Genomic DNA, 18,018 nt, shown 5'->3' with positions numbered 1-18,018 from the left:
TAAAAAAATTTCAAGTCTAAGGTTACCACTGTTTATATGTTCCAATTCAGATTAAGAAAATTGCTACAATAAAAATTAACAAAAGTAATGATACTAGAATCTGATTTGAATGTCCTTGACAAGTCATATTTTTATGCCTGTTCATCAAACCCAACATGGAAATGGTAATGCGTACATTTTAGATAAGGACCTAATGAAGTAACAATGAAGGGTACCTAATGTAATATGAATCTAGTTCCACGGTCCCATAAAGGTTGGTTCATTTTTCTATTTTTCATGTACTTCCTTGAAATGTTGTTTGATAATTGGTCTCTATAAAAAGAATGAAAAAAATAAAATGACAAGTCCTGTTTTTCACACATGTGTGAGAATATTTTATAATTGAATACAGTCTCATCATTTGCTAGTCTGAGACTTGGGCTGACAAAGTACAAATATTCAGTTGGTTCTCGACTCCAGTTTACTTATTTATTTATTTAGTTAGTTTTTGTTTTTGTTTTTGGGTTTTTTTTCCCAGTACCGGGAATCGAACTCATGACGTTGTGCTTGCCAGGCAGGCACTGTGCCGCTGAGCTAAGTCCCCAGCCCCTCGACTCCAGTGTAGGTGTAGGCAGAGTAAGGCCAAACTCTTATTTGTGCAAACACAGACAGCAAGACTGAGCACTTAACTATTCCAAACACAAACCATTTTAGATACACTATTGTTTTAGAATTGTTTTGAGTCCTTTTAGTAAAGTGCAAACAATTACCATCACTGTCACAGTCAACTCTTTGAAAAAGCATTCAAGGCCCCAAATATGTACGGCATAGGGTCACCATGGGACATTTTTGCTGTCACTAAACTCACTAGAATCACTGTCAGTGTTCAGTTTCATAATGTGGACATTTTTTCCCATCCTATGAGATATTTCATTTCATCAGACCATTCTCTTTTCATGCTGTTTGCAATTCTAGTTTACATTGCTAAAGAAGAACCTTCAATTACCCTGAGTAAATCAAGAAGAGAAAGTTATTTGGGCTTCCTGCTCTTCGAGGTTGTGTTAATGAGGAAATACATTTTCACCGGCCCTCATAGAATTCTTCCCACAGAAATAATGACATCAAAAGACCAAGCAGTTACATTTTTATTTTGGTTTGAAGTAACTGCATTGTCTTGCTCAGTCTCATTAGCCAATATCAGTTTTCTTTCGAAGATGGAGCTCCTAGTGTTAGCTAATTTGGCTTCTTCTTGGCCTTATACATAAAGTTTTTATCAAGTCAGTTGAGGCCATGTTATAAAGTGATGCAACTCTAGCTTTGAATTCAATCACTTTTCTTTACAAGCTATGTCAACAGATGTTCAGTGTTTCATTTTCCTTAAGAGTGTATGTTTTCTTGTGGTCTTGGCTTCAACTCTGCTACTGGTTTTGTCTGCAAGAATATAAGCTGCTCAAAGCTGTTTGTACTTGTGGCTGTAGTTCCCAAAGCAACAATTTATTACCCACCGTGTGTTATCTTTTTTTTTTTTTAAATTTCTCCAGCACAGAAACACCACATTGCCAGTTAAATTTGGGGAGTGGCATGCATAGCCAGTATGCATGGACTGTTTATGACAAACTGCGGGTCCGGCTCATGTTCCTGGAGTGCTTTGAGCAGCTTTACTAATCTGTCAGCATACTATGTTCTTGTGGATAAATATAGACATACAGGCACTCTGTGAGTTGTAGGTCACTGTCTTACTGTGCAGCTAAAAATTGTCCCATTGGTATGAACAGTCTGCCCTGGATGGAAGACTTGTTTTCATTTGTCTTCTACTGTAGGTTTTTTGCACCTGACTAAAAATACACCTTCAGCCAAAAATACACCTTGTGGCTGAGGCACTTACGGTGACTGTGAGCAGCGAAACCATGGAGGCTGTCATTACCCTTTTTCACGCTGGAACATAGTCTGTGTAGCCTTCCCAGACTGTTAGTTTGGGTTTCTTTTCAGGCCCATGGAGATTACAACAGCTTGTTGGAGACGATCCTGTGTGATCAGCTTCATTAAAGGGCTTGGTAAGTAGGAAAGGCTGGTACGTTGTGGAGTGGTGAACTGGTCATTAAATGCTGAGTGTAAGAGGGTTCTTGTAAGTTTTCAGTGGATGAGAGTGGAGGAAGAAATTGAGTCTACATCCAGGGGTTGCGTTAGAGTGCTATTGTTTAGAGACGGGGAGAATGCCTTTTAGGTCTTATGTTTGAGATTTTAGTATTTCAAGGGCAGGATTTTGCCGTCTTTGTACATGAGTCTAGGAACAAGCAGCTGTGATGTAATGGAATTTTTCTATCCTCTCAATTTTCACTGAAGGATCTAGTATGACTTCTGGAAAGTAGCTTATCTGTAAAAACAGCTCATATGTATTTGGAAAATAGTTCACAGTATAGAATTTAATATTATAAAAAAAGAAGTTACTATTATGATAGAGAGAGGATTTATGCTTGATCTTATTTCCTAAATGTTAATGTAAATACCTTTTCTCATTTTTGTTTTAAACATGGGAATTGGCCAAGGAAGTTTTTTCTTAGCTTTTGACTTAACCTTCTCCAACTTTTAAAAAATAAAATGTTTTTCTTTTTTGTTGATGAATTGAAAAAGAGGGCACCACTTGCTGGCCAACATGAAGTGGATCCATACTGCGTGCTGCTGCCTTTCCTTTGAGAGTATTAACGTATTTACAGTAGTTGTAGCCTAACATTTTAAGCAGTCATGCAACAGTTCAAAAAAAAAAGAGGGGGGCTGGGGATTTAGCTCAGCGGCACAGCACCTGCCTGGCAAGTGCAAGGTCGTGAGTTCAGTTCCCGGTACTGGAAAAAAAAACAAAAAAAATGAATAAGAGGGAGCAAACATGACAGAGGTAATTACATGCATCTTGGATATTGGCTGTTTAACTTTCTACTTAATGAAGGTAGGAAAAGTTAATTTATAAGTGGTAAAGGAGCAACACATTGCTCTAACAGAGGAAAACATTTAGTTTATTAAGGATTTGGGAGGTCGAATTACTTGTTCATTTTGCTACTGCCCTATCTCTAATGAAACCCTAAATATTTACAGATGATGGCATTCTGTTTCTAGGAATACAATCCCTAGTATTCTGAATTTTGCCTCTTACCTTTGTGGTTTATAGAGTGTGTTTTAAGGAACATTTTTTTTCTCAATTTTTTAAATATAGAACAAGCATAAAAGTTACATGGTAAAACTTATGCATTTACGAATTTATAGAAAGAATGGTGCGTCATATTACTTGTATGAAATGCTTACTGTTCTATTGGAGATGTTATTCTTACCATGTTTCACCTGAATGGACCTCTCCCATGATCTAACCAGCTGACTCTTTTCTGACTCTTTCTCATGATTATAGACTGTACTTTTAAAAAGGATCAGTAGCTACTACTCTGTTTCAGCGACTTAGTATATATATCATGTCTCATATTATAAACTTCTGATAGATAGGTATTAAGAAAATTTCAGCCAGGCATGGTGGCACACACCTGTAGTCCCAGCACTTGGGAGGCTGAGGCAGGAGGATCATTGGGAGTTCGAGACCAGCCTGGGCTACAAAGTGAGCTCAAGGCCAGCCTGAACTGCATAGCGAGACCCTGTCTCAAAAAGACCAAAAAAAAAAAAAGAAAAAAAAATTTATGCAGTCCTTGTACATATCCATAACCATTTAAGAAATTGATAAAAGCTAACTCTTTTTTGTTATAGGGTCTGGTGTCTACATAAATAAGTCCATATGAATTAGATATTTGTGAAATATTTCAATGATCACATCCAACATTAACCAGAGCACAAAAGATTTTGCTTATTCAGTGAATTCATTGGGTATATTTATTGAGCTTCTATTTTCTACAAGGCACTGGAATTGCTTTGCATGCTACAGTTTTGGGAAATATTTATAGCATTATCATATGTATTATATAACACGTGTGCTTAACATTTGTATTATATATATGCAGATATATGTTATTATATACATATGTATTCTATATAGTTATACTAGAATGAATATTGTAATGTGTATTACACCTATATGTGGGTGTAGAGCATTACTGTATAGTGCATATTACATTAGCACAGATGTACATAAGACTGGACTCTCTTTTAAGTCACTCCTTATATGATTTAATCTCCTAGAGGATCCTGGAGGCATAACTTTGGTTTCTGACCATTTGTTAAAATACAGCAGCCGCTGGCAGTGCCCTCGCAACAAGACCCTGGATCCCCACGCAGGATGCCCAGTCTTCAGTGTCCCTGTATGTTGATTTCTATGCAGTGTGCATGAAATGTGCCCATCAGCTCAGCTACAGAAATATTGCCAACGAGGTTTCTCACTCACCTTTGACGTTTGACTTAAATATGGGTCTAATAAAATAGCCCAAGAAGCCAATTTGTCATTTCTGGCAGGCCCACAAAACTCTATAAATGACTGTGGATCCCCATAGCCTATAGCGCCTTTTTAACTACGACCCACAGCAGAAAACACGTTTTTCAGTAACCTACAACAGATAGATATAGATATAGATATAGATACAGATATAGATACATACACACGTACACACATACACAGACTGAAAGCAAAAGCTCTGCAAAGCAGGGCTTATCCTCCTGCTCTGGTTGACATCACTCTGCTATTTTCTCATATGTTCTCTGTTCTCTTTCATCATAATCAGACTGATCAGCACCTACTAAATTGGTTCTACAATCCAGTACTGGGCCACAGCGTGTACTTTGTCAAACTGCTTTAGAGATTCCACAAGCCAGGCATTTTCCAATACATATGAGTCATGTTTTCTTATCTGAAATGACATGCTGTCATCATTAGTATAATATTCTACTCCTGGCATTATTGGTGCTTTATATGTCAGAGTCTTGCTTGGTTCTAGAGCTCCTGATAGTCCTGATGTGAGTTTGGGGTTGAATGTAGAATTTCTAAGCTGGGGATGATTCATGACTTTCTATTTCTTAATGCTTCCTTAGTCCTTCCTTGGCAGATATTCACTGCATCTTGAGTATTAAGCCTACCAATGTCTTAGAAGGTGTGATTACAAAAGGAGTGAAACGAATTCCTTTCTCTGTGGCACTGAAGTGTAGTTAGGGAGACCGGCAGAAAACATGAGTATACAATGTCATCTTGTGTCACGAGGCAGCCAGGACTCTGGATGACAGTAAAAGTGGTACAGACTGTTAGTAGCAGAAGGTTCTAAGGAGAAGGTGGCCAGCATGGTATTGGAAAGTGATTGGGAAAGCTACCATGACCTCCCGCTCCCGCTTACATAACTCCTACAATTTTGAGGCCCCAGTTCTCTGCTACCTTGAACCTTGTGGTGTCTTATCAGCAGTTAGTTTTAGCTCTCAACATCAGCGTCCTAGAGGATCTAGCCCTGAAGTTCCACAATCACAGATATCTCTCCTCTATTTCTTGCACCGTTCTGCACAGCACTTCACAGCTTGCAGTTCCATTTTTCCTTGTGTTTATGGTGGAACACCTGGCTCCTGCACATCGTGGACTGTGTGAGGCCAGGAGCCAGGCCTGGTCTTCTCCCGCAGCTGAAGGATAGCACAATGCTTGGAGTATTCTGGGCCTTCAGTAAATGTTTGATGATTGAATCATAAATGAATGAATAGCTAAATGCTCTCCTAAACTCGTGTACTCTTCCATTGGCTGTTCAGTTTGATGACATCTTGTGGCTAAATATATTAAATTTTAAAGACCTTTCAAACTTTTAAATCTCACCTTTGTATTGTCTGTAAAACTTTGCAGTGTGCATCACACATACTGGGATCTCAGTGAAAATGTGCTGTTTCTTGAATTGATTAACTGATAGCACTCATAGTCTTCTGTGACAAAAATATTTCTAAAAGGACCCAACCCATATTGTAACTTGAGTGTGCTGAAGGATACTGGTGTCAGAGACACCACACCTGCATTTGTGTTTGCCACGTGCGCTAAGTGTGAATGCTCTAAGATCACACTACTCAGTCTGACATGCAGTTGTGTCCCAAGGGGCAGGATCTGAGTCCTTAGCGATGATGCTTGAACATTCGAGCCTAGGTGATCAACCTGAACTAGATGGTATCCATTTTTATATAGTAATTTATATTTTCAGATTCAATCCAGATTAGATTTGTCTCATTTTTTGTATAGTAACTTATTTTTTTTCTAAAGTAGCATTCTTTCATTATTGCCATTGTGATATAGGAAGCTTTCTATAACCAAATCTTATTGGTTTTAGAATGAATTTTTTTTTTTTTTGGCTTTTTGAGACAGGATCTCACTGTACAGTTCAGGCTGGCCTTGAACTGTAGCCCAGGCCGGTCTCACACTGCAATGATCCTCCTGCCTCGGCTTCCCGAGTTCTGGGATTACAGGTGTGTGCCACCACGCCTGGCTTATGAAATATTTTAAACAAACACAAAATGATAAAAGTTGGAAGAGGTAGTACACACTACCTGTACTCCTCAGGAGGCAGAGGATGGAGGATCTCTTTGAGTTCGGGGCCAGTGCAGGCCACATAATGAGTTCAAGGCCAGCCTGAACTACATAGTGAGACCCTGTCTTAAAACAAACTGAAAGAAAACACACACAAAAATAGTATGATATACAGCAAATTGGCATCACTCTGATTTATCAGCTACCAAAATTTGTCATACTTGATTTATTTATACCTTTGTATTTCATTGAATTCTTTATAACTAGTATGCATTCTGTGAAATATGGATATTTTTCTTATCTACCCACAACGCTTTTTTCCATACATAAATTGAACATAATTCTTTATTTATCCATTTCATATTTTTTCATTGTCATAAAATGTTTTTAGCAGTTGGTTTCCTTGCATCGGGGTTCAGACAAAGTCTACATGTTACATTTCATTGTTATGTCTCCTAAGTTTGCTGTAATGATCTTCATTTTTTTATCTCATCTGTGGACTTATAGAAATCAGAGTACTTGTCTTCTAGAATGATCCTAACTTTGCACTGCCTCTTTTGTTTTATTATGGTGCAATTTAACTTGTTTCTGTATCCCTGTTGTTTCTCGTGAATGGACATCAGCTCTAATGTTTTCAGACCTTGATGTACATCGATATAGGGTACAATGTTCAGTTCCCTCCCGGCCATAATGCCAAAGTCATTTCTGTTCTATTCCTGGTTACCTGAAGACTATGCTGTCATTCTCAGGTATAAATAGCTAACAGTTTTCAGTGTTCGAGTACAGGAACTCTAACCAATGTCTTGCCACAGGTAAGGAGTTCTTAGAAAATACACATAGTAAGTATTCTTTAGAAAAGCTTCTTAAACACTTTGATCACCAGAACATCTTGCCAAGAAACATTCTTGCCTGTTTTCTGTATTGGGCAGCGTTGATGTGACAGGATTACGGGTCTAGTTGTATACGATGTAAGATCCAGGTTCTACCGGCGTTTTTCTCAAGGTTGATGTCGTCAGTTTTTAAATTTGTGCTGTCCCTCCAGACAAGCCTCTTAGTTACTGCATCTTACACAGGAACATTGAATTGTCATCCTTCCAGGAAGCCCTCTGACTCTCATTTACCCTGCAAATAATATCTATACTCATTGGCTTTTTGTTGAAAACCTTAATTCTAATATTAAGACGAATTAAAAGCCTACATTCTATAGAACCTAAGAGTTTACAGTTTCTTAGCTGGATATGGGGGGGCGTGCCTAAAGTCCCAACACTCTAGGAGGCTGAGGCACAAGGAGTGCAGACTGGCCACCTTAGCAAGTCCCCTGTCCACAAATAAAAGTTTAAGAAGGTCTGCGTTGTAGCTCAGTTCAAAAGCCCGGGGTTTAATCTCCAGTACAGAGAGACAGAGACAGAGATGGGAGAAGGGAGATTGGTTATTGAGATTGAGAGCGATTAGGGTTTTTTGTAGATTTTCTTTTTAATTATTTCATTTGCACAGATATGGAATTTAACGAGTTCAGGTCAGAGAATCTTAAGCACAATTATTCGATTAATTATGCCATATAGCTGGTAAATGCTTGGGATAAACACAAGACATAGTGCTTTTCTTGACGGTTCTCTAGTTCCTCGGTGAAGACAGTCTACACACATCTGCTTCAAAAGGTAGGAAAGTGACAGGAGGAAGGGGCGAGGAGAGACACAGAACAGGTGCTGCCCTGTACCTGCTGGGTACTTCCCTCTGCCTCAGTTTCCCCTTTCCCAGCTCTACCCATGAGAATTATGCCTGTCCCTTAACACCAGGTTCCATGTTATCTGTTCCATAGTGTCTGCCAAGAACAGAGACCCGACCTAGCACTGGGTTTGTGAAACACAGATGCCCTCTACATGATGCGTTTCTTTTTCCTTAAAAGTTAAATGTTAAAAATGAACCTTGAGTTTACAACCAGGAATAAAAAACTCTTCCTTGGATATCTCCCCACATTTTGAGTATTTCCAGTCTTACAAAGTGAACGGTACCAGAGCAAAGTGCAGATGTAACTGGAAAGGGTGTGTTATTTGAAAAGCTTTCTTCTATAGAGAGGGGAGATGATAGAATCTGACCAATTCCTATTAATTGAAGGAAAAGTGAGCGTTGATTACCGCTTAAATTGTGGGAATGTTGAACAAGTGATAGCATATTTTATATAGTCTTAGAATACAAGATACAGAAGTTTGGCCCAACCTCTAAGAATACCAGGGAAGGGCCTAGGGTGTAGCTCAGTGGAGGAGGACTTGTTCAGCATGTACAAGATTCTGGGTTTGCCGGAAACAAACACAAGGCACCCAGGTAAGGACACTGAAGCCCAGTTGGTGCCAGGTCCTTCTCCAAGGTCATGCAGAGCTGAGACTTCTGGCTCCCAGCTCAAGGCTGTTTCCACTCTTTTTTTGCCAACAAACATTGACTTCAGTAATAAAGCATATCAGTTTTGCTATAGGCGAATGGAATCAAAAACAGTTCTATTAACTGGATTGATTTTTTTTTTTTCTCCTTTATTTCATATTTATTTACATCTGGTGTCAGAAACTGCCATTGCCTGGGGCTGCCTAGAAATGTGAACTTCCCAGGCCCACCGCAGACCTTCCTGGTGCTGCCAATGTGCTGTTGATTCTGAGCACCAGGGGTCCACCCTCTAAGTCACCAAGTCTTTTTTTTTTTAAGTTAACATCAAAAAATGGAAGGTCTTGTCCAAAAGATCTCAAAATTTGAATTCATGGTGTTCAAGTTAATGAGATTTTGCTGCATAAAATGAATAAACGGAGGAGGAAAATAGAAGAAAATGCGAACACAAAAAAAGGGCAGAGGGCCAGGGAACAACACGTGAGCAAGAGCAGTTTGTCAGTTCTCTAGGGGAGAAAAGGAAGTTGAAATTCAGGATTATCCTGCCTCTAGCAGGTTATTCGATCTCCTTTCGGAGAGAAAAGACCTTGAAATGTCAGTGTAACCTCATCTTTCTTTGCTCACAGGTCTTGGCAGACATTCTTTCAGACTCTAATGACAGCACCTACTTTGAATATCAGGGGAAAGTCCGTGTAATTGCATCTTAGCAGGTGACAGACATCTATCAAAGAAATCACTGAAGGGTTACTGTCATTTTTCTGAGATAAAATACTGAAAGGCAGACAGAGAGAGAAAAAGAAAATAAGACAGTGACTTGATACTTTCTTCTTCTTTCTTTCTTACCTTTTTCTTTTGTGATAGTGGAGACTGAACACAGGGTTGCTGAGGTACATCCTCAGACCCCCTTTTATTTTGAGACAGGGTCTCACTAAGTTGCCCAGGCTGGCCTCAAACTTGGAATCCTTGTGCCTTGGCCTCCAAGTGACTGGAATTACTGACATGTACCACCACACCCGATGATGCTAACTTTCTATTTATTGAATTGCTTCCCTCTCCCCCGTTCTTGGGAAGAACAAAAACAACACTGATTTTTGAGAGGCAAAGATAGGAGTAAAGGAAAAATGTCACTTCCGGTGCTTTTGCTGCTTGTCAGGACAGCCGACAGCTAAAAATTCAGTCATTAGCATACCTAGGAAGAAACAGTGTCACCAGTCCTTTCCAAAGTGAGTCACTACTCAGATTACAGATGTTTCGCTGGGTCCTCAGCACACCGTTAGTTTCTGCTCTCCTAGCCCTTGCCTCATCCCTCAGACAGCTAAAAGGTGTGTATTAGTTCCAGAGGTCAAACGACCTTGTAAATGGGAGGGATCACCATCGCCCAAATATATATTAGTCTTTCTGGAAAATACCCAGTTATAGAAATCTATGCAAAATTTCATAATCCAGATCACAACACTTACATTTTATTTCTCTGAAGTCCCAAAAGGAGCCATGCCAGAGTAAAAGCTGTGGCCTTAAGGGGACCTATTTCGTTCAATCCTTATCATAAGCAGCTGGTTGATTTTGAATGACAAGTGAAATCTTGCATGATACCACTACCTCAGCAGAAGATGAATACATTAAGAAAATGTTGTATATATTGCAGTGGAATATTATTCAGCCTTTAAGAAGACCATTTTGCAGCAGGAAGCAGCATGGATGAACCTTGATCACATTGTGCTAATTGAAATAAGCTAATCCCAGAATGGCCACTCTTGTATGTTTCCGCTTACAAACGGTATCTGAAACAGACAAATTCATAGACTCCAAGAACAGAATGGGGAGAGAGAAATGGGCAGTTATTAATTAGTGGACATAAAGTTACAGTTAAGCTCTGGAGATCATACAATATTGTGCCTATAGTCAACTATAATGCATTGTTCACCTAGAAAATTGGTGAGAGGGTAGATGTCATATTAAATGGTCTTACCACAATAAAACATCATTTTAAATACATCAAATGTTAAAGACAGGGTGACATGGGACACTTACAAGACACTGCACATTGTCAAGCAGTCTCAGGCTTAGATCCTGAGTTGACTGCTCTATGACCTTGAGCAGGTCACTTAACCTCTCTGAACCTTACGATCTTGTCTATAAAAGGGAGACTGTGTGGTCTTCTCAGATTAGAATACGGATTAAAGTTGCCAGTTGTTTTAGAGATAGTGTGTTGAGCCTAAAACTTGAAGGGACACAATTTAAGAGCTGTAGGAGTATTAAGTAGTATAGAGAGTGGAGGGATGTATGGGAGGAGCATTTCCTTTTATCAGAATTTTTAGAAATTAAGCAGAAGTAAATTGTGCCTTTAGATATATATTTCTTCTGGGCCAGAAATTGTTTCTGAGTATTTTGTGCCTGATACTATTTTTTATTGGCCTACTTTAAAGTATAGAAAAGTATTATTTACAAATTAAATAATCATTATTTAATTATTTACAAATTACCCATCACTTTGTGAAACAGTTTTTTCCTGTTACTCAGACTGTTTCATCTTATCCGAACGTTTTCCATTTCTTCTTCTTTTTTTTGTTTTAGGCCATCCTCCTACTTATTTCCGTATTTATTTATTTATTTATTTATTTATTTTATTGGGACATTTTAGGTATACAGATGATCACATTCATCATAGGGAATTTGTACCTGTATATGATATAACGTAATTCTTCTTTTTTTTTTTCCCATTCTCCTACTCTATCTTCAACCCCTCATCCCCTTCCTATGTACAAAAAGTTTGTTTCCATTTTCTCCTGCTTTTCTCATTTTTTCCCCTTTTCTCTTCCTTCCTTTCCCTTTCTCCCCTCCCTAGTTCTGTTCTCACTTGAGTGTTGTCTTCTAGTGTACATTTTGGTCCTTGTTTACACTTCCAGTTTCTCACACCAGAGACACAATGCACTATTTACACGTGTGTTTCTGATTTGTTTTATTTAAGAATATGGTCTCAAGGAGCATCCATTTGCCTAGAAATGTCCTTCTTTATGGCTGAGTAGCACTCCATTGTATAAAAAAAAAAAAACCATCTTTTTTATCCATTCATCAGTTGATGGACATTTGGGCTGTTTCCAAGATTTAGCTATTATAAACTGTGTTCCTATAAACATGAGTATGCATATATCACTATGATAAGATGTTTTTAATTCTTTGCAGAAGATACCAAGAAGAGGAATAGCTGGATCCAGTGGGACTTCTTGTCCTCATTTTTTGAGGAATCTCCACACTGATTTTCACAGCGCGTGCACCAGCCTACACTTCCACCAACAAAGGAGAAGGGTTCCTTTATCCCCACAGCCTCACCAGCATTTGTTATTGGTTTATCTTTTGATAATAGCCATTCTTTCTGGAGTGAAATGGAATCTAACATTTTAATTTGCAGCTCTTGAATGACTAGTGATGTTGAACTTTTTCATATATATTTATTTGCTGTTTCTACTTCTTTATCTGAGAAGTGTCTATTCATTTTAGATGCCCATTTTTGGATTGAGTCTTTAAATTTGAGGGGTCTGTTTTTTTTTTTTTACTTATTTATGAATTCTAGATAGTAATCCTTTGTCTGAGGAATAGCTGGCAAAATTTTTTCCCACTCTGTTGATGATTTCTTTTGCTGTGAAAAACTTTTTAATAAGATGGGATCTCAGTTGTTGATTATTTGTGATAGTTCCTATGCATTTGGGGTTTTGTTCATAAACTCTTTGCCCACACAAATGTCTTCAGGAATTCTACCTATTCTCTCTTCCAGCAGATTCATTTTTTCTGTTTTCATATTTAGATCTTTGGTCCATTTTGATTTTAGTTTAGTGCACGGTGAGAGACATGGTTTTAGTCTTCAGCATGTGGAAAGGCAGTTTTTCCAGCACCATTTATTAAAGAGGCTATCTTCCTTCCAGTGAACATGTTTGGCCCCTTTGTCAAAGATAAGGTGCCTCGGTGTGTTTGGAGCTGTGTCTGCATCTTCTAATCCATTCCGTTGATCCTCAAGGGGGTTTTGTTTTGTTGGTTGGTCGGTTGGTCGGTTGGTTGGTTGGGGTTCTTTTGTGTGTATTTGAGGGGGTGGTTGTTTGGTTTTGTGTTTGTGGTGGTTTTTGTTTTTTGTTTTTTGCCAGTGTTTTGATGGTGTTGGTTTTTTTTTTTTTCTTTCATGCTGTTTTTTTTGTTTTGTTTTATCGTTGTAGCTTTGTATAATAATTTCAAGTCAGGGATTGTAATGACCCCTGCCTTACATTTGTTATCCAGAATTGTTTTTGCTCTTCTAGGTCTTTGCTGGTTCCAAATGAACTTTAGCAGTGTTTTCTCTAGTTCTGTGAGGTATGCTAATGGTATTTTCCCTGGGATTGAATTAAATCTGTATAACAATTTGGGGAGTGAGGCCATTTTTACTGTGTTGGTTCTTCCTACCCAAGTACAAAGAATGTCTTTTCCATTTTCTGATCCTCTTTGAGCTCCTTTTTTAGCATATTGTAATTTTCAATGTAAAAATCTCTTACTTTCTTTGCTAGATTGATTCCTACGTATTTCTTTCTTTTTTTTATTTATTTATTTTTTTTTGGATGTTATTATGTTTTTGGTTTTTGTTTTTTTTTTTTTTTGGTTTTTTCTCCGGTACCGGGAACCGAACTCATGACCTTGCGCTTGCCAGGCAGGCGCTTTTGCCGCTGAGCTAAATCCCCAGCCCCTGGATGTTATTATGAAAGGTGTGGTTTCCCTAATTTCTCTCTCAATGAGTTTGTTGTTTGTGTACAGGAATGCTATAGATTTTTAAGTGTTGACTTTGTATTCAGCTACCCTACTAAATTTTGTTATTAAATCTAGAAGTCTTTTAGTGGAGTTTTTAGGGTATTCTTTAGAGGAAAATAACTCTTCATGTCATGTTGGGAGGATTTTTCTTTTTGCTCTAGTTTACTTCGCATAACTTCTTCCAGGGTATCTGGTCAAATTAAATATTTGCAGTACCTTTTAACATGCCATTTCTTAAGCAACATCATAAATGTATTAGTTATTTAATAAATTTATGATTTTCCTATGCACAGTGTGACATGTTCTCACAGTAGCTGCATCATCTCTGGTTTGTTATATTTTATGAAATGTTCCTATAATGCCAGTAAATTAAGTCTTCTGGGAAAAGAAGGAGTTAGAGGGGAACTTGTGGTTCTAAAGAAAGACCCCAGTTCCTGCTAACTAACAAGGTTCACCCTCAGCACCTACTAAAGGACCAAAGTGCTGAGCATTGGCAGTAAGAATAATTTATATGTCAGCAAAAAAGTCTTATAAATCAGCTCCTTTGTTGGGAGAGAAGTGTGCAGTGATCTTGAACAGAAGTTTGTGTAATCTGACTGCCATTTCTAGGAAGAGTGCCTACTGCAAGCTGGTTTAAAAAAAAGCAGGTACAATGTCCCTTTCTTTGAGGAGTGTGTTTTGCAAAGGCTATTGGGGAGTCCATGTGCCTGCTGGGCATTTTGAGTCATGCCCTTAATAAGCTGGTTAAAATTCCCATCATGAGCAACTGGCTTATCTTAAAAGACAGGTGGAATCTTTTGGGGCATGGTGGCTCATGCCTGTAATCTTGGGAGGCTGAAGCAGGAGGATCACAAATTCAAGGCTAGCCTGCACAACTTGGCAAGAACCTGTCTCAAAATAAAACTTTTTAAGAGAGCTGGGAATGTTGCTCAGCATCAGAGCAAAACTCCAGTAATGCAAGCAACAACAACAAAAAACAAAACAAAACAAAGCACACAAACAAAACTCCACCCAAACCTACACAGATGGAGGACATCTGGATTTTCTTAGGCACCAAAAACTCCTGCAGCTTTCTATCCTTTTTGGCAGCCCCAAACCACAGCATCTCAACACTTTCAGGCATGTAGAGAGAAGCAAGTTCCACTAGACTAGTGATGGCGAACCTTTCAGAGCTTTCAATGATAACACATGGCTGGCTGCAGCACCTGTGCCATAGGTTCACCATCACTGTTAGACACCACTGCTAGACACAGATCTTGTGTCCCCTGCCGCCCTCACCGTATTTTTAGAATTTATTGCAATCTGACACAGCATGTATAAGAGTGCTGGTCATGGTACAGTGACCTCCGTGCAGTGTAATCTCTTTAGTACAGGACCATCAGCTGTCTGTAGACATTTTTCCAGGACCTGATACCTAAGCTGCTTGCTAAGTCACTATGGGACAAAATGGAATGAATAAGTGAGAGTGAGTGGACCCTGGGAAGAATGGTGGAATTCTCAGAAAATCTGACTGCGAAAACCAGTTGCTTTCCTGTCACATCAACTGCCTCTGTTACCTCCTGGGATTCTTACAGGAGGAAGCTCAGGTTAGCCTTTCCCTTCTTTTCAGCATCATAATAAAATGCAGCTGAACTACAAATTGTGGAAGGGAGCTTATAGTGTTTCTGCAGTCAAGAAGGTAGACGTAGGGAAATATTACTGAAGACCTGAGCTAGCCAAGAAGAGCAGGCTTACAAGAAAATCTGTCAGTGAGATGGGGAAAACCAGTCATGCCCAAAAGATAAACCCTTGTGGTCAGAAACAGGTAGATCCAATAAAGAAGAATGAGCAGGCCCCTAAAGCCTCAAACAGACTTCTTACAGATTAAGGAGTGTTTCCCACCTGATATAAAACACAGAGACTAAATGGAAGAGGGAAAATATCTAAAACAATTCAGAAAAATCAAGTAGGAGCAGATTTTGGAATAAAAATAACAAAAGAACATCAACAAAACCCATGGAAGACAAAAGATGGCAATGAATAAAAAGTAGATCACGTGTAATCCAAGATTAAAATGACAATGAGAAAATATAAAAGAAAGCAAACTTCAAAAAGATTTAGTAATTAGAAACTTAATTAATATGTGAAAGTGATGCCCTTTCTCTCCACCAACCTCAGCCCCCCCCCCCCAAGAACTGGGGTTGGGAACATTAATTTCTGGGGAAATAGAGCTATTAGATGAAAACAGAAAAATAAGGTGAAAAATGCAAGGAGAATGCAGACAGATGGAGTAGAAATAAAAATTCATCTCTTGGATGTTACTGAGCCTGTACCCTTAAAAATGGCTAAAACAGTATATTTTGTTATATGTACTTTAACATAATCCCAAATAAATAAAAATACAGTGGTGGCTTCATTTAGGAACTTAATTTGATTTACAATTTTGAGGAAGGTGTATGCATTTCTGTTTGCATGGGAAAGATGGCCGTGGTAGTGTTTGTTACCTGATGTGGTTTGCTAGCTGAACTGTTTGCCAACAGAAGCATTTGTGAACCAAGGTATTACTGTTGATTTTTAAAAACATATATGCAAGAAATTTAAAAGGGAAATTTAATAGAACAAATTAAAAATTTTTCATTAGCAAATATTTGCAAGGAGAAAATGAGTCAAGGACCAGTCAATACCTCTCACGGTGAGGGGTTCATAGTTTCAGAACCCAGTGTAAGGAGCAACGTGACTATCCAGTTGGAACAATTGTGGGGTACTGAGTAGAAAGAAGTACCTAGCCCAGCTAGGGGGAGGAGAAGATGTGGACTGAGCCTTGGAGGGTGAGTGATTTGGTTTTTAGGCTGCATCGCAAGCAAGGAAAGCACCCCAGGTAGAGAGGGGTTGATTTGAGTACCTGCATTTGTTTGCAAAGCTGGAAAATGGACATGAACTACGGCTGCTTCTGCATCTGTGTGATTTTATTTTCAGTCAGAAGTAAGTGTAGAGATTCTTCAAAAAACTGGGCCTAGAGGTTCTGTTTGACCCAGCTATTTCCCTTCTTGGTATCTCCCCAAAGTAATTAAAAGCATTATATAACAGCAATATATGTGCACCCATATTTATAGCAGCAAAGTCTGTAACAGTTAAATGTTGGAAACAACCCAAATCCCATCAGCTGATGAGTGGATAAAGAAGATGTGGGTTTTTTTAAAATACAATGGAATACTACTCATAAGAAGGATTAACTTCGGTGGCTGGGGATTTAGCTCAGCGGCACAGCGCCTGCCTGGCAAGTGCAAGGTAATGAGTTCAATTCCCGGTCCCAGAAAAAAAAAAGAAGGATTAACTTCAGACATTTGTAGATAAATAGATGAACCTTGAGACCATACTCTTAAGTAAAATAAATTGGACACATATGTGTAAATATCATATTGTCTCTGGTATGAGAAGCTGAAAGTGTAAAGAAGAACTAAAATGTATAATAGATTTTGTGAAATAGGAAGTAATTGTTCAAAAGGAAAGGGAACTAAGTGAGGGTAAAAGGGAGAAGAAAAAAATGAGGGAAAAAAAGCATAAAATGGAGACAAAGATTTGTAAGTAAGGGTTGAAGAGAGGGGAGGGGAATGGGAAAAAAGAGGAACTAAGATAATGTACAGGTACAAATTCCCTATGATGAATGGGATCATTATGTATATCTAAATTGTGCCAATAAATGTGGTTTTTTTCTCTGGTACCGGGAACCGAACTCACGACGTTGCGCTTGCCAGGCAGGCGCTTTGCCGCTGAGCTAAATCCCCAGCCCCTATGTGCCAATAAATGTATTTTTTTTTTTAAAAAAAAGTAGTGAATTTTAGTTAAAAAATAAAATATAAGAGGAAATAACTTGAATTTTTCAGAGCTGGATTCTCAGGTTTGGTGAATTAATCCCTTTTATACATCAAAGATATATTTCCTTTTATCTATTGTCTTTTTATGACCTTATCTTTTTCTTTCTGTAAAGGAACTTGGTGTCATCACCTATTGCAAACATGTATTATGCCCGCACGCTCGCTGGGGCAAGCAGGCATCCAAGCCTGTGGAGCTGTCAGGTGCAGGCAGATGTTCTTTGAAGCTCTGGTGGCTTCTAGATCATGTCATTGCCTTTCTTTTCTTCCTTAGTAGCTGGAGATCTATCCATAGAAATTACACCCCTCTTTCAGTTTTTCTTTTCTAAACTGTTGTGAACTTAGAAACTAGACAAAGGAACTATGTATAGTTAAGAAAGAGCAAGTGCTGCAGGAGACTTTAATGAGTTTTCTCTCCTGGTAGTGTTTAGAGTAAGGTGGATTTTGTAGCTCAATTTGGATTATTAGGGAACATGAATTTCCTTATTCCAAATACATTGTCATCAAGCAACTTAGTTACTGAAAAGTGCCGTTACATGTTTACTTTTTAAAAATTATACCAACAAAAGGCTAGACTCTGTC

The 18,018-nt window shown here is 38.5% G+C and overlaps 1 protein-coding gene across 6 annotated transcripts in view; it reads left to right on the top strand.

Annotated features, from left to right (window-relative positions):
• Positions 1–18,018, top strand: part of Fry (furry homolog (Drosophila)) — a 341,220-nt gene that overhangs the window by 103,788 nt on the left and 219,414 nt on the right. Inside the window, exon 1 of one of the 6 annotated variants that reach the window (XM_005387727.2) lies at positions 1,759–2,033. The exons of the other annotated variants lie outside the window; for them this stretch is intronic. Coding sequence (XP_005387784.1) covers positions 1,973–2,033 — 61 coding nt within the window. The 5' untranslated portion in view covers positions 1,759–1,972. Of the gene's footprint in view, positions 1–1,758; positions 2,034–18,018 lie in introns of those variants that run through there. 6 annotated transcript variants of the gene reach the window in all.

This window comes from Chinchilla lanigera, unplaced genomic scaffold, assembly GCF_000276665.1.
Source record: "Chinchilla lanigera isolate Chin_1 unplaced genomic scaffold, ChiLan1.0 scaffold00030, whole genome shotgun sequence".
Taxonomy (NCBI): Eukaryota; Metazoa; Chordata; class Mammalia; order Rodentia; family Chinchillidae; genus Chinchilla; species Chinchilla lanigera.
This window is presented reverse-complemented; position numbering and strand designations above follow the sequence as displayed.